Raw genomic sequence first — 15,982 nt, forward strand, 5'->3', positions numbered from 1 at the left:
AGAAAAGTCATCGTCAATCAACAACGAAAGGAAGAAGCGCACTTTCGTTCGCACGCGATAGGACACTGAGTCGCGTTCGGCCTGGCCGTGCATGGTACATGGGTAAAGCAAGCGGATGAATCAAGCGAAACACATACACACAGAGAAGAGAGGGGGAAAGAAACCGCAACGGTAAAACAAGGACACTGCAGACAGCTGTACATGCGCATCGGTGGACTCCGCCGCGGCGCGCACCCGCAGCGATCGGGTAGTAGTAGTAGTACGCACAGGCTTAGGCGGAGTGGAGGAAGGGGTCAGAGAAGAGCCCAAACGTGTCACAAACAGCACAAAGACCGCCCCCCCGCCCCACTGGGAGGGGGATTGATCGATTCCTCGAGAGAGCCTTCGGCGATCAGTCGCGCACACCCATCTACGATGACGCAGTAACGGACTCCACTGCAGGGGTGGCGAGGTTCATCACCTTCATCTCGAAGTACTTTTGTCGCGTCTCGTCCAGCTCGCGATGCAGCCGCGCGACCTGGTACCGTAGCTCCGCCGTGTGTGCCGCCGTCATATTCAGCTCCGATGCCTTCTGCTTCATCTGGGCGTTCTTCTTCTGCAAGTCCTTCTGGTACGCATTGAGCTGCTGGGCCACCTCCGCACCAGGCTGACGCGCCGCCATGGCGTGCAGCTCCATCATTAGCCGGCGCTTCTCCTCTAGCACCATCTCCTGCTTCATGCACTCTTCTGACTTGGAGAGCAGGGTGCGCTGCAGGAGCTTCATCTTCGACTCTAGCTCTGCCATCGAAGGATAGGCGCCACCAACACGTCGGCAACGAGACTCGTTCTGCGGATTCTCAAGCTCCTCAGCGAGGGCGGCCACCTTCGCCTGCTCCACCAGTACCTCTTTCTGCCTTTCTCGTAGTTTGTCTTTCATGCCGGACACGTCGCACCCGCGCACCTGGGCCAGTACGGATTGGTGCTTGACTTCTCGCAGCTTGAGGTGGAGGAGGCGCAGATCGTCAAGTCGATCGCGGTACGCCGACTCGCCGGCGTTGACGGTCGACTGCACTAGCTGAAGCTGCTGGTAAAGTAAGCCAAGTTCGTCGTTGCGGCGAATTAGCTGAGCGGCAAGGGTGTCGCGCTCTTTGCTCATCTTCAGGAATTCGCGCTGCTGTTCCGACAGGTTCCTGTCGCACCCCTGCACCACCTTCAGCAGCTGCTTGATTTCCTGCCCGACAAGCTCCCCCTCCGTCTTCGTCGCGTCGAAGCTAGCCGTGCTGTCGTTCACAAGCTGGCGCGCTTTCATGAGGCGCTCCTTGCTAATCTTGTACTGCGAGCTGTCGCCTTGATGCTTGCGCGACTTGAGTGCCAGCTCCTCTTTGAACTGATGTACCTGATGGTCCACCATCTTCACGCGCTGGCGGTACTCGACAATCTCATCCTGAGCGTCGACGAGCCGCTTCGAGAGGTGGTTCCGCTCGGCCCGCAGTTGCTCGTACTTTGCCTGCTGCTGCGCAAGACGGCGCTCACTCTCGTCCAACTTCCGCTGCACCTCCTCTACTTGCAGCGCGGCAACCTTCAGCTCTTCTGCAGCGCTGTTGCTTTGCCCACTCACTTGAGACACCTCGATCACGCAGTTCTCCCGCTCCTTCTCCAAGCGCTGTCGCGTCTCCTGGAGACGGCGTCCAATTTCCGTCTCTTCCTTGATAGACGCCTCGAGCTCCTTGTGCTGCTCCTGCTCGTCCTTGATGAGCATTCGCGTGGCTTCCTGTAGAGCCTCTTCCTTGGCGCCCTTGCTCTCCAGGGTTCCGCACTCGCGATCAAGCAACCCCAACGCATCCTGCAAGTTTTGCCTATCCCGAGTTACCGCTGCGATGCGCTTGCGCACCGTTTCCTCCTGATACGCCATGTTCTCCCCATCCTTTCGGATGTTGTCGATCTGCTGCTTGAGGCGGTCGAATTCTCTGAAGTCGCGCTCTTCGATGCGAGTCACCCGCACGCACTCATCACGGGTTTCGAGGATCTTCTTCTCGGCTGCGGCAATCTCCTTCTCCATCGCGTGCAGTCGCTCGTTCAGCTCGACAGTAGTGTCAACGCTGTCATTGTAGGACTGCTTTGTGTGGTAGAGCTGCTTCTCGGCCGTTTCCAGCTGCTCCTGCAGCGCTTGCCGTCTGTGTTTCTGCTTCTCGAGCTCCGCCTGGTGCTGGGCTGCTTGCGTCTGGATGGACGTCAGGCGGTCTTGCCGCTCCTGTAGCGCCTTCTCACGCGTCTTCAGCGTCAGAAGAAGCTCGCGACACTGATACTCGGCTCGCTCGCGCGCGTTGCGCTCACGGTTGTACTCGAGCCGTACCAGCTCCAGGCGGTTGGCCAGCAGCTGGCGCTCTTGCTGAGCCGCTTCTGTCGATGCCTGCAGTGTCCCTAAAGTTTTCGTTCGCTCTGCCATCTCCTTCGTGTACGTCTCCACCTGCTTCGACATGTCCTCACTCTCTGCCAAGAGGCGTTTGTTGTCCAGCTTGAGCTCCTCCAGTGTTGAAGTGTGGTCTGTGGACAGCGAGGTGCCTTCATGGATCATGCTCTGCAGCGACTGGATCTCCTGCTTGAGCGTCTTCACCATCTCGCGCGCACGCTGATCCTTCTCGTTGGCCACGTCGACGGTGCGCCACGCCTTTTCAATCTCCTTTTTCAGGGCCTCGATGGTGCTGTGATCACCCTGCGCGAGCTTCACTGCCGCCTGCATTTTGGCCGCATTGGACAGAAGCTCCTGCGTCAGCTTCTGGCACTCCGCCACCATCTCGTTCTCGGAGGCGCGGCTTTTCTTCAGGGCCTTGTACAGCTTCTCGTACTCCAGGCGAAAGTGGCCCAGAGACTCCTCGCCCTCCAAGGCAGACATAGCCTCCTTGAAGTCCCGCTCTAACGAGTCGAAGAGAGCGTCCGACGCGGACGCCGCGAGCTTGACAGAGTCCGACATGGCTACACAAGGGGCGATGGTGGTGTGTGTTTGTGTGGTGTGGTTGGAGCGGAGGGGGGGAGGTTGCGCCGAATCAACAGGGCAGCAATGACGGTGAGGCGATTCTGTGACCCCTGTATCCTTCAGCAAAGCTAGGTAAGGGGTCTACTCAGAGACTGGGCTAAGGGGGCGACCGTTCCTCGCTTGTTGCTTCCGTCGTTACTTGAGCGGGGGCTGAGGGGGAGGGGAAGTAAGGTAACGCCGATAGGGCGGTGATAGGGGAAGGGCAGCAGGGGTGTCGGCGCCCACGCCGCAAGTTCCGAAAGGAATGTCTGTGCTTTTGCGGGGCTGTTGTGAGAGGAGCCGACGCCGTGAGGTGGGAGAGACCGAAAAGACAGAGGCGCACAGAGCAACCAAGTCGCCGAAGGTGCGATGCAAAAGAGAGAGTCAGCAAACAGAAAAGAAAAGGGGTAAAGACGCAGAGATGTGAATGTGACGCCATCCACGGCCGCATTCATGCAACGGTCGAGGCAGTCGTAGATCGCAACGGCGCAGGCGTATGCGCGGACGCTTGAGAAGGTGAGACAAATAGCAACAGTAACCTATACTCCTGAAAGGACGCAGAGGTGGGAACACCACAGAGGAGCAGGCGAGAAAGGCATCCTGGCTCCCCTGCTCTCTTCTGGCGCTGCTTCGCCCATCTCTGCGTCGGTGTTCGCTACAACGGCACACTTTGGAGAGCGAAAAACAGCCATGCACTCCGCCCGTGCGTACGTTGAAGCGTTTCATCAACGTGTGCTTGCTCTCCTCCCTCCTTCCTGTGATGATTGCAGGATTCCCCCAATGCCGCTGGGAAGACTCTTGCCGAGCAGCAGCAGGAGGTGGTCAGCTTCCTTTACGTGCACTTCGGCGAAGGTGAAGTGCTAGAAAAAGGGGGAGCGAAGAGCATAAAGAGCCCTTAACGCACAAAGAGCAAGAGGAAATCACACCCGATGAGGCCCCTCGTGCAGGGTGGTTCGAGGGGGAGGGGGGATGGCGAAGAGGGCAGTCGCAGCCTCAAGTCGCCAACGTCCCTTTCCCTTTTTTGTTTTTGCTACGCGTCTTGCCCCGGAGCGCACGATTCGACATGGTGTGCGATAGAAGCACCCGACACACGCCGCATCTGGTGGATTTCACTCTGCAACGACTCTGTCCACTGTAGCAGCTCGCCTCGGCTGACCATCCGCTTCTCAAGGTCGCCAAGCCAGTCTTTCACCTCATGGAACGCCCCCTCAAGTGAGTCCTGGTTCTGCAGCTGTACGATAGACGCTCCTTGCACCTCCAAGGCCTGCTCTGTCTTACGCTGAGCTAATGAGAGTCGCCGAATTTGATCTTCAAGCTCTTTCGAGCTTTCTGCTTGCTGAGTTCGAGTCACCTTTGTGTCGGCCCGCAGTCGAGCAATGTCCTCTTGAATTTTGCTCAGCAGCTTCTCTGCCCTCAAGTGTTGAGCTTCGCTGGTCGCGTCGAGGGTGACACGCTCCGCATTTTGCTGCGTCACCATTGCCTCCAGGTTCTGGCGCATGTCCTGCTGGAAAAGTCGCAGCTCCTCTATCTGTGCCCTCGAGGTGTGCTGCAGTTCGCGCACCTCCGACTGAATCTGCGCCACCAAATCCTCTACAGCGCGGAGACGCCGACTAGTCTCCTGCTCGTGCCTGTCTATCTGCTGCCGGTAGTCAACAAGCACGTCATACACGCGATCCTGATGTTGCTGGAGCACCTCGTGAAAGCGCTCCTGCATTGACGACGCGAGCGCAGAGGTGGCGCCCGACGCAGCGTGGCCGTCTTCCTCGCTGCTGGATGCACAAAACTTCGAAGTAGATAGGGACGCGGCATGTCTTTTCAGGTCCTGCGGCGACACTAGCTGAATCCTGTGAAGCACCTTTTCCAGTTCCGCGTAAACGTTGGCCAAATGCTCACAGTGTTGGTGCTTCTCACAAAGAAGAGAAGCGATCTGACACTCATGGCGACGAACATCTCGCTGGACAAGACTGAGCAGCTGCTCAGGAGAGGAAAGGACTTCCACAGGGTCCTCGTCTTCAGAACGGTGGATGTGGGGACGATCGATGACCGCCTCCACTTCGCATATACCGCCACCACGACTGCTGACTCCTGCATCGTCGTCGTGCGACGAGGACAGTGTTCCTTGAAGTCGCGGTGCGTGCGGCTTCCCGCCTGGAAGCGAGCGGCCGCTGTCACCACGGCTGTCGTTCAGCGCGGACATCATGGGCAGCCTCATCCATGGAAAACCAGAGCAGATGGCGTAGCGAGTGGGGAGGGAGAGGGGGCGTGGCGGCGAGGTTTACCGGCACCAATGCACCAAACGTACGCCACCAACAAGGTCGGAGAAGGGAGCAAAAAAACAAAGATGTCGACAAACAGGCAGACGATGGAGGGGGAGAGAGAGAAGGAAAAGCGCACGCGCACGCGGTATGTGTCTATGACTTTGGTCGTTGCGTCACTTGTTTGCTTTTGTTTATGTGTGTGTGTGTGTGTGAGGAGCGCTCACCGGAACACACAACACCGGTTCCACTGCAATCGATCTATGCTTCTGTGCGCCCCGGCTTTGGTCGCAGAGGCCCTTTCATACAGCTTCCTCCTTCTCGCAGATGGTGGTGGACATCCGCAGGAGGTGGCCGAGAGTAAGGTGATGACCTCCAATCTGATAAAGGCCCCTCTCGTTTTCTTGTTCGCAGCGCCTCACGAATTGCGCTGAAGACAGTGAACGCGCCAGCGGGAAGACCTCGCCCATTTTTTTTCGCATGCAGTGTAGGTGCCAAGACGCGATGCGCGGAATAGGAAGGCGAGACACGCGCAAAGGCGGTTGAGTGCGAAGACAGCGAAAGATTGTCACAGGGGAGTGGTCGAAGCAGAGGGCGGAAGAAAACGAGCGAAACAGAGAATGGAGGGGGGAACCATGGTGAAGATAACAAGAGCCGCCCACACCACCGCGAAGCTTCATCCCGCTGGTGAACCAGAACCCTAGTCGCGCAAGATACACGACGATCAAAAAGCGGCGGATAATCCCTCGAGGAGCACGCGGATGGTGCCCTGCGGCTCTCCAATGGTCACTCTGACCCAAGGGCCCTTCGCCCAGAGGTCACAGCAAGCTTTTCGCACGTATATCCAGCGCACGCGCAACACTGACAGCACGGCTAGTTAGCCGCACGGGATGAACAGGGTTGGTGGTGCGTACATGAACGCCGAGCCATGGTGTAACTCCTGCACATTAGGCCGAATCGCATTCTGTTGAGACTCCTTCCTCCTCCCCCTCAGACACTCCTCAGCGTCCACCCGTCCGCTCTCCTCCCCTTCTCGCACGCCTCTTGGTTCGTCGTAGTTACGTCAGAGACGCTCCAACGAGGACAAGCACGTCCGCAAGAAAGCCCAGGGAGGCGTCTCGGGAGGAGAAGACCGGTGGGAGAGGGGCCACACACTAAAAAAAAGGGAACGCAAGCGAGCATGAGCACCGCGCATGAGGGAAAGCCAACGAACAGAAGAAAAAAAAGAAAAGCGTCAGAGAGCAAACGGGTCACACCAAGTGAGACTGCGGCGGCCGTGACGACATCGATAGGGAAATAAGCGGGGCACAGCAGGCAACGAGGAAGGGAGGCTCGGGCAGGCTCTCGGAATACCCCAGCCAGCGACCGAGGATCACATGAGGCGGCCCGGACACGGGCACACTCGCCCACAGAGGCAGGAGTGGGCCGTACGGAATATGGTGGGCGTGAAGGGGAGGGGCATCGAAAGGGAGGCTACGGACGCAGAGCAACAGAAAGGCGGCGTGTGATCCGTCAGCGAGTCTCCAGGGGATAAAGGTGTGATCGACACGCATGCGCAACCCGAGTACGCACAAGTAGAGCCTCCCCTTTTGGAGACACGTCGGTGCTCACAATGTGCGAACCCGTTCGCTGTTGACGCGTGCAGTAGCTTCTCGACTCGGCTTCTCTGCCTCACTCCTCCTCTTTTGTTCCGGTTACCAGCGGAAGTCATTGAATATGTTCGTGATGTCGACGTAAGAGCCGTTCCAGCTGCTCGGAGATGAGTCCGTGTTGTGCTCAGCAAACAGCTTCACACCCGGTGCAGGCGGGGCCATGGCGAAGTTCTTGTCATCTGGGCGGTGCGCCGGCGACCATCCCTGCGCAATGCGGGTGATTGTATGGTGAAAGGGCTCCCGACCCTCCTCGAAGTCGCGCACCTTGGCCTTGACGCCTGGCGTGATGTGGTCCTCGTAGTGGATCATGAGCGTCTCCAGCTGACCCATCGCGTTGGTGTAATGCACCAGCTGGTCACCGTACCGGGACATGTTGCGGTACGATTCCGCAACGCTCTCACGATGCAGCAACGATGCGTAGTACGGACGCTTGTACTCGAATTTGCTCACATCACCAATCTTGCAAGCCGGCGCGCCGCCCCAGATCTCGCCATCCCCGATCTTCGTATCCGTCGTCACCACACTGCCGGGCAGGATGTGCACCATGATCCCTGTTGTGACACCCTTCATGATCTTGGTGTTGTGCCCAATGCGGTTGAACGAGCCGATGGAGCAGCTATCGAGAAAGCAGTTCGATTCGACAATGGTGTTTGGCATGATGCGCGTAACGCCATCCATGCCGTCCCACTGCTGGTAGGGGTTGAGCAGCTCATGACGCTGATAAGCCAGAAGATCTGTGGGTGCGTCGCTCATAATGCACGTATTCTCCAAAATTTGCACGCCTTCGGCGATGTACACACAGTTTGTGTCTGCCCGAATCGTTACACCCTCCATGATGCAGGCGCCAATACCGACCACCACCTGGCCCACGAGCGACGCTGTTTGTCCTACGTACTCGGCTGTCGCGTCCACAGAGGCGTGGTAGTTGTTCGGCACCTTCTGGTAAAAATAGAGCTGCGCACACACGCGATTCATGGAGAAAGGTTCAAGATAGTTTTCGTAGAGCACCTGCATCAGCCGAGATCCCTTTGAAATGTGCCCGAAATCACCGTAGGCAAGCTGATGAAACGTGCCGTCCATTCTTCCCATGAGGCCGAACTGCATGAGGGCGATCGGGTGGCGCGGGTCCTCGGGGTCGACAAAGGTGCCGGTGCGATCGTTTAGGTTTGCCATGGTGCTGCCACCCTGCATCGTCAGCGTTTCCAGAGGGAGCGATTTGATGAAGCTGGCCCAGCCAGGGCCAGCGTACTGGCCTTGCTGATAGCCCCACAGTACATCCGGATGCACGCTGCCGATGGCGTCGCTTGGCACCAGCCGGCGAACAGTGCGACGCAGCATAATTGTGCCAAAGGCTCTACAAGAGAGAGAGAGAGGCACGCACACGCCCCCCGCACGACGATCGTCACCTCTTTGATGAGCGACTACTTTCCTCTGTGAAAGGTTCGAGGGGTGGGGGGTGGGGCGGTGCCGCTGGGCTCATGAAAACTGACGACCAAGCAAAGGAATCAGCACAAGGCACGGACAGACACAAGCAGACAGCCACCCACACAGAAACCGACTCACCTTCGCGAGCACGCGAGACGGCTACGACGGTGAGCGATACGGCTCGCAGCAACTGCGCCTGGAGAAGGCGCTGTACCCTCTATGCTTGCGTGTGTATTGTCGCTTTTTTGGGGGGAGGGGGGTTGCGAGACTGGGCGATATGAATGCGCAGGAAAAAAAGGGGGCAGACAGAATGGCAGCAGCGGCAAGAGGAGGAAGGGAGGAGGGGGACGACTACAAACAGCTACGCGTGAGGCGAACACAATAGATTGGCTATCATACACGAAACGAGGTTGCCTCTATGAACGAGGAGCTGGCACGGATAGAGAGAAAGAGAGAGACTAGAGCAAGGGGAAGATGTGGTGTAGGATACTCGCGAAAGCGAAGCCACATCCACCGAGCTACTCGAACGGCGCCCTCTCAGCGGTAGGGTATATTTAAAAGAAGGCGGAACACAAGACTCACACGAAAAAAAAGGGACGCTAACCGTGGTCGGTGCACTACAGCTCACCAGAGCTGACCGGTCAGAGACGCAAATGGGTGCAGAAGAGCAGCGAGCGGGCACAGATAAATAGAGAGAGCGGAGGGACATGGAAATGCACGAGTTCGCCGCGTTGACTACGAGGGAAAGAGAGGCATGTAGGGAGGAGCGATGGAGGAGGTCTATGATGCACTCATGCCAGCATGACGGAAGACCAAATGGGCCTCGATGTGTCCGGTCGGCGACGCTATTAGAGCCCGCTGAAACTCTTTTGCGTGATGCACGAGAGACATATCTGGCATGTAGCCGTCCCGCATCTCTTTCGCGTCGTTGCCTAGTCGCTGAGATGTGCACAACCTGGAAGCATACACGTGTATGTAGGCAGATGCCATCTCATCGCATCAAAACTTCCAATGCCTCGTGCGTGACGGTTGCCGCTTTTCATTTTTTCGGTTCGTTTTACAGTGTTACTTTTGGGTTCCGCAGGGAGATCGTACGCGTAGAGGCACTCTTTGGGGTGCTGCGACGCTCCGAAAGCGCCAGAGGAAGTCAAACAAAATGTGAACACGACGCCGCATTCGAGAGAAGGGGGGCAGCAGTCTAGGTAGCGAGGGATAGAGCGAGCGACGGAGAGGCAACACAGAGTGTGGCACTGGGGGGAGGATGGGGGGTAAGAGGGCACAGACACAGCCAGAGTATGAGTCGGAGAGGAAAAGCACCCCCGAAAACAATCAACTGAAGCAACTCTTGCCTAACAGCGGAGAACACGTCGGTAGAGAAACGAGTGAAGTCTACCAAGGAAGGTGGTGGGGTGCCCATTTACTTTCATCGCGTCGGCAGCATCCACATATACTGAGAGCCACAATATATATATATATATATGGACGGCAAGGCCAGCAGCCCTTCGACGTTCCCACACGACACGACGGCCCATGTACAGTCGTGTGTGAGAGGGGAAAAGCAACGCAGGCTGGGCGCCGTCCATTCTTCGCCACGCACAAACAGCTAATCCAACGGAGAGAACAATAAGACGCGGAGAAAACATGCGCATCAACAGAGGCGTCGACGAGTGCGCGCATGTATCTGCCTGCGCGCGCGCGAGAGAGAGACGAGCCGTCCACCTGTCCCGTCCACCTGTCCTGTCCTCCTCGCAAGGAGCACGTGCAAAGCATCAAGAGCAACGGCGCGAGGTCAGAAAACGAAAATGAAAAAGTCATCATTGCACCCTCGCACGAACGGTAGTTTTCTCACCTGTTCCGACAGGAGCGGCTCGCACAACATCGAACAGAGGGATCGCCTTCGGTCCTGCGCGCGCGCTTACAATGCTGTCCTCTGTCCTTTTCAGTGCTCACCCTCTCTCCCTCCACTTCGCGTGCGTCCGTGTGTGTCTGCGTACATGCGCTCTACATCGTACATTACATACTAATTTGACGTTCCTGCTGCTCCCTCAAATCGGCCTCGATTTCCGCCGCCCTCGTCGCAAGTGCGCGGCGCCGTTCGTCCAGCGAGATCTTCTTGGTGACCATGAGCGACCACAGAAAGCCGTTGTAGCGGCGGCACAAATCCCCAACGTCCCCCCACGGAGAGGCAACGGAGTTGGTCTGGTAGGAGCAGATCAGCCCGCTAAACCAGCGATGCTCCGCCGTGGTGATGTGCAGGTGCTTATGTGCATGCGTGCGTTCTAGTTGCAGCGTGAAGGATGCTGGAAAAAGAAACAACGGGAGGGAGTAGTCGGTGAAGGGGATGGTGAGGCGAATTTCCGTTCGGGTGGTACCGTGCAGGAACACAACGTCGCCCTGCAGCTCGCGGCGGATTTCCTTCAAATACGGCTCCACTCGGATCGGCAGCTTCTCGAGCAGGTACACCCCATCGCGCAGCTCGTTGATGCCGTTCAGTATCGCCATTGAGTCCTGCAGGACCACCTTGGGGGACACTTGTATCGTGGCGAACATCGGTGAATGTACGGCTAGAATGCTCATCCACACATCGAGGCACTCACGCTCTTCTCGCGAGAGCACGGGGGAGTAGAAGGTGGGCCTCCAGAAATCAAAGTAGTGCGTCCGCTTTCGCAGGACAGGTTTACTAAAGCCCCAGTGCTCTTCAAACGCGCGGTCTCGGCCAAACGCTGAGCACAAAAAGAGCGAAGACGTCATGGCGAGGTGAACACCAATGATGGCGCCGCAGGCACGGGCCACCGTGAAGTGAACCCGTCGGCCCATGCTCGTGTTCGTATGTGCGCCTTGGCTGGAAGGAAGGGGGTAGGAGGCAGAATAGTGGCGAAGCCCTCTGTGTGGCGCTCTGAAGAGGAGGGGTGAGCCAAGATGAAGCGGCAGCTAATATCCTCTTGTCACCCTTTACGTATCGCGAGAGTCGATCTTTCCGCTCTCCAGTCGGGAGAAAAACCGTTGCCCTTTCTCAGAGCCCGCTGCTAACGCGCAAAGGCTGCGGCAGCCGTTTCCGTAGCGCGCGTGCAGAGGTGCAAGTGTGCAGTTGCGCGCGCGCACGGCTGTTGCTGGGCAAAATACGTCGACCGTATGGTGTGACTGCACATGTGCACAGAAAAGCGTCAACTTTTTATTTGCCTTGTGTGGCTGAGCGGGCAACCGAATGATGCGAGAGGAGAGGGAACAGAGAAGTGAGAAGGCAAACAGAGCTGCGAGCGGCGAAGAGGGGTGTGGACCGATCGCTGTGAGCGTTGGGCAGCAGATGCGCCACATAAGAAGAAACAGGAAAAAATCGTGATGAGTCAAGAGGAAAAAGTGAGGACGCAAAGCAAACGGGGGAGAGGCGGCAGCGCAGCGAAATGTGGTGAAAGAGCGCGTGAGTGAGCCATCCACGCCTGCAGGAAACGGTAAGTTCTATGTTTGCTGTTGGTCGTTGTGTGGGCGCGGGGAATATGCGGGTCGGCGACGTAGGGGAGGGTGGGTGTTAGAGGAAAGGAAGAGACATGCAAGCATCTTGTAGTTCTGAAGGGGGAGAGATGGGGGGGGGCAGGGCTGGAACGCACCTAGGTGTCACTATACGTTGGTGTACCTTGGCTTCGAATGTGCCTTGGAAGAGGCTGCTCTCAACACACGGAAAGGCGTAAGGATTGCGTGCTGCCATGTAGGAAAAATCCATGCGTCGCCTGAGTGAACAGTGCGCGTTCTTCTGTGGCTAGGAGCTTACTTGCTTCATTAGAACACATTAGCTCTCGGTGACGTCCCGGGAGCGGAGCACATGGTCCCATGCGTAGAAGAGCAGCAGGAAGCGCGGAATGCCCCGGCACAGGAAGGAAAGCGACGCACCTCCGTTCTCCCATCGGCTCTCACGCAGCCTGCCTCTCTCCTACGTCCTCCACAGACGCACTGCAAGTGAGCGGCCGGCATCGCTTACTCGAAAATTAACCGAAGACACACGTCCTGCCCCGTCAGCACGTGCGAATTTGTCCTAGCATCGCCTCCTCCATGACCGTGGCCCCTCAACGGCACTGTCGGCGAAGAGAAGGCTCCGCAACACTGACGGGAGCGGCGCACCATCCCAGCCTCCATACCGCTACAACCTGCGCTGCTCACTTGCGGTGAGCAGCGCGCGCCTTTTTCTTCTCATTGACATTGTACTTGTGGTAGGACGAGTACGCACGCGGGTCCGATAAATTTTTCTTCTTTGGCTTTGGCATTTCTCCGAAGACGGCGAGGGCGTCATCATGATTCTGCATGACCTGATGCTCTTTCACCTTTCTGCTCGTCGTGCCACGGATCACATGGGCCAGTTGATCTTCGCGGAGCACGAGATTTCGGTTTGTGCCACGCTTGCCACCGCGCGGCTTTGGCAGGTTGTAGATGGTGCCGCGCGTACTGATGCGCTTTCTAAAGTTGATGTACAGCTTCTTCTCACCTTGGTCATTCACCACGTAGTTAACCCGCCGCAGGGTGTCACCGGAGCCACACTCCGGGCAGAACTGCCGGGTGGTGTCGACGACGAGGGTGAAGCAGGCGGTGCACCGCATCATCCACAGACGCAGCTCCCGAATGTGCATGCCATTGATGCCCACAATCGGGACGCCGAGATGCATGAGCGTGTTCTGCATAGCGTAGTCTGACGTGACACAAGCCATGCCTGCCTCAAACGCACGCCCAGTGCCGCAAGTTCCGTTTTGCACTTCTCGAATGTTGTCCAGTGTGATCCACTCCCCCTCGCCATCGTCCTCCTCTGCACGACCTGCATCACCCCTGGCATGAGTCTCCTCCTCATCACTCCCGCCACCATATCCCGGCATGGCACCCGCGGAGGCGCCCTGTACAGATACTGACCCTGACCCCTCCACCTCGTCACTGGAGTCGTCCTCGTCACTGGTCTCAGAGTTTTCCTCGGCTAATTCCTCCGTCACAATGTGCACGTCATCGCGGTTGCCCGGGTTCACCTGCGGCGGACGCGGCTCGATCGGCTCACCAAGAAACCCACCGACCTTGCAACAGTCGAACGCAAGGGCACAGAGGCGTATATCGGTGCGGGACATGGCACCGAAGTCACCCGTGCGCTCCGCGCAGGCAACCACCGCAGCGATGCCCTCCGGGGTGGGGTCTAGCAAGGTCACCTTGTGCGGCAGCCGCTCAAGCAGATCGCGCGACGCGCGATCTTTGATCTCGGTAATCACCTGCGGTGTTGTCACTAGCGCATCAGCGGTGGAGACGAAGTTGTCCATGCCTTTGATGATGGCATTCGCATCCAAGATGAGAAGACCTTTAGAAAATGGAGGCAGTTTTACCTCCGCCGTCTCGTGCTGTGGGTTGCGCAGCTGCCGCTCAGCATCGTCCTGCGATGGCTCGACGGCGTAGACGGTTACTTTTGGCTTTGCTGTAAAGTTTGCCACCTCCTCCGGCTTTATCTTCTTCACTAGCGCGGCCCACGACATCGTGCCTCTTGTGTGGCACAAGTGGCGGTGATGCAAGAAGAGCGACAAGTCAAGTGGGGTACTGCGCACGGGGCAGCAACAGAGGAAGAGAGACTGTGCGCTGCACAGGCACGTGAGCGCGGCAAGGGATATATAAAAAAAGGACAGAAAAGCGAAGAGGGCCCGCGAAGAAGCTCTTTCGCTTCTTCAATGGCGTACTGAGCGAGAGAAGCCGCACTGCGCCACGCAGCACACGCGATGAAGATAAGCCCGAGAAAATGGAGGTGAGACGGATGTACAGAAACACGTAGAGAAGCAGCGGAGAACGTACAGTGGCAGAGATTCAGGGGAGAGTGGGGAAGGGAGTGCGATAGAGGGCGATTGTTTTTTTTCCTCTCGCACGAACGAACGGGATGCGAGGAAAGGATAATGTGGGTTACCGCACCATGCAACCCCGCACCGTGAGCAAAGTAACGTGTCCCTTTCTCCACGCACACACACACACACACACGCAAGCACACTCGTGCCCTGCGCTCGCTAGTCGCTCACGGGAACATGTCGGTATCCCTGTCTCTCCGGCAGAGCTCTCTGCTGATGACACGCGCTTGTCGTGTGCTTTTACGAGGCTGTTTGCTTTCTTTTTCGTCGCTGTCTCCCACCTGTATGGCATGACTGCGTTACACATAGGTGACAGGAGGGGTCTAACAGCAAGATGCACGAAGTGAAAATGGGAGGGGGTGTGGGGGGCGGGAGAAGGTCCGCACAGCAGGCGTGCGCCCCTGCCCATTGTACAAGCCGACCGGCGCGCGTCAAAGCGAAAAGTTGCCCTCCACCTGTTCACTCGAAGCCGTGCGCCATCCGTGAAAACAGCGCTGCCCTATGAGTGGTGGCAGACCGCATGCCGAGTCCACGCCGCTATTCCTTTCCGGCGTCGAACTCGCGGAGACTCAGCACCATGCGGTTTGTCTTTAGGCGACGCTCAAATGTGAAAAGAAGGGCCAAATCGGTGGCGCTGCAGGGCCGCAGCTTCTCCTGCACCAGCGAGGGACGCAGAACAAATGGGCCGTTACGTACGAGAGAGATGACGGCGCCGTTGCGCTGAAGCCTGCGTGCCACTCGGTACGGCAGCAGAGGCGTTGTGACAAGCAGTCGCTCCTCGGTGAGCAACGGCACTGCGGAGAACAAGTGGTTCGTGACCGTGTCGCGGGACGGCGGCGGTGGGGGGCAGCATACGCACGAGCACGACACACCGACATCGGCAGAAAGCTGGGACTGCACCTTTTCCTGTAGGGTCGCCTCAACGTCCTTTGCAGCGCGCCGCACCACCTCAAGCGGTGTCCCGCGAGGAAAGCGCACGTCATAGACCCCAAAGTTGCCGAGGCTCTCGTTGTTCCAGTACCGCACCATGGAAACGTCGTTGCTGGCGATCCCGATGCCCTTCATGCCATTTAAGAACCCCATCGGCCGAAGCACATTGAGGCCGAGCAGCGCGCGTGGGTCTGTGCCCATGATCGGTGCCATGCGATGCACAAAACTGCGGGGCTCACTTTCTTCCGAGGTGATGGACACGCCAGGGTGCAGATACATGAACATGTAGGTGCGGTGCAGCGCGCGCTTGAGTGCTGGCACCCACGGGCCCTTCGCGGCAGGTGAGGCATCTCGTTCGCCCGTGCCTGTGGACGAGCTCGACTGCAGCGCTGGCAGAGCAGAACAGACCAGGATGTCTAGCTGCTGAAACGTCTCCCAGCTCAGCTGACTCTCGAGGTCGCTGAGGCTGGATAGGATCGATTCATTCACTTTCAAGCCGCCGCTCCTCACCAGCGCCTGCGTCTCGGCAAACGGGATGCCGCAGCGGTGGAAGAGCCAGTGATACATGGAAGGGGCATGGGCAACCGTGTTGAGCTGTGCGTTAATGAAGCCGCGCCGGTTACGCAGCAACATGGTCTCTGTCAGCTCCTTTTTGTGCAGCACCCCCACACGAAAGACGCGACCCTTTGTTTGCTTCGCCACATATTGCTTTTTTGCGATTGGGTACTGACGTACACTCGCCAGCCGAGTAAGCCCCCTGTTGAGCTTCTCCAGATTAAACGTCATCCCGAGCTGGTGGAGGTTGTGGGAGCGGTCGTGGAAGCAACTGTGAAGACGAGGTAAAAAAAAAGAGCGGGTAGGAAAAGGAATCACAAACGC

General features: G+C 57.8%; 6 protein-coding genes across 6 annotated transcripts; all 6 read right to left on the reverse strand.

The window, feature by feature from the left end:
- Positions 1-409: 409 nt before the first annotated feature.
- LSCM1_00534 (uncharacterized protein) lies at positions 410-2,950 on the reverse strand (the record flags this gene model as incomplete). Its single annotated transcript, XM_067318184.1, has 1 exon — positions 410-2,950. One exon carries the CDS (start codon positions 2,948-2,950, stop codon positions 410-412), a length of 2,541 nt encoding a protein of 846 aa, XP_067174289.1.
- Positions 2,951-4,022: 1,072 nt separating this feature from the next.
- LSCM1_00535 (uncharacterized protein) lies at positions 4,023-5,204 on the reverse strand (the record flags this gene model as incomplete). Its single annotated transcript, XM_067318185.1, has 1 exon — positions 4,023-5,204. The coding sequence occupies one exon, from the start codon at positions 5,202-5,204 to the stop codon at positions 4,023-4,025; it is 1,182 nt and encodes a 393-aa protein (XP_067174290.1).
- Positions 5,205-6,941: 1,737 nt separating this feature from the next.
- LSCM1_00536 (uncharacterized protein) lies at positions 6,942-8,237 on the reverse strand (the record flags this gene model as incomplete). The annotated part of the gene is made up of 1 exon (XM_067318186.1): positions 6,942-8,237. One exon carries the CDS (start codon positions 8,235-8,237, stop codon positions 6,942-6,944), a length of 1,296 nt encoding a protein of 431 aa, XP_067174291.1.
- A 2,100-nt stretch (positions 8,238-10,337) lies between these two features.
- LSCM1_00537 (uncharacterized protein) lies at positions 10,338-11,141 on the reverse strand (the record flags this gene model as incomplete). The annotated part of the gene is made up of 1 exon (XM_067318187.1): positions 10,338-11,141. The coding sequence occupies one exon, from the start codon at positions 11,139-11,141 to the stop codon at positions 10,338-10,340; it is 804 nt and encodes a 267-aa protein (XP_067174292.1).
- Positions 11,142-12,472: 1,331 nt separating this feature from the next.
- On the reverse strand, positions 12,473-13,816 carry LSCM1_00538 (uncharacterized protein; the record flags this gene model as incomplete). The annotated part of the gene is made up of 1 exon (XM_067318188.1): positions 12,473-13,816. The coding sequence occupies one exon, from the start codon at positions 13,814-13,816 to the stop codon at positions 12,473-12,475; it is 1,344 nt and encodes a 447-aa protein (XP_067174293.1).
- Positions 13,817-14,710: 894 nt separating this feature from the next.
- LSCM1_00539 (uncharacterized protein) lies at positions 14,711-15,889 on the reverse strand (the record flags this gene model as incomplete). Its single annotated transcript, XM_067318189.1, has 1 exon — positions 14,711-15,889. The coding sequence occupies one exon, from the start codon at positions 15,887-15,889 to the stop codon at positions 14,711-14,713; it is 1,179 nt and encodes a 392-aa protein (XP_067174294.1).
- Between the last annotated feature and the right edge of the window lie 93 nt (positions 15,890-15,982).

Source organism: Leishmania martiniquensis, chromosome 36 (assembly GCF_017916325.1).
Source record: "Leishmania martiniquensis isolate LSCM1 chromosome 36, whole genome shotgun sequence".
In the NCBI taxonomy this organism is placed as follows: Eukaryota; Euglenozoa; class Kinetoplastea; order Trypanosomatida; family Trypanosomatidae; genus Leishmania; species Leishmania martiniquensis.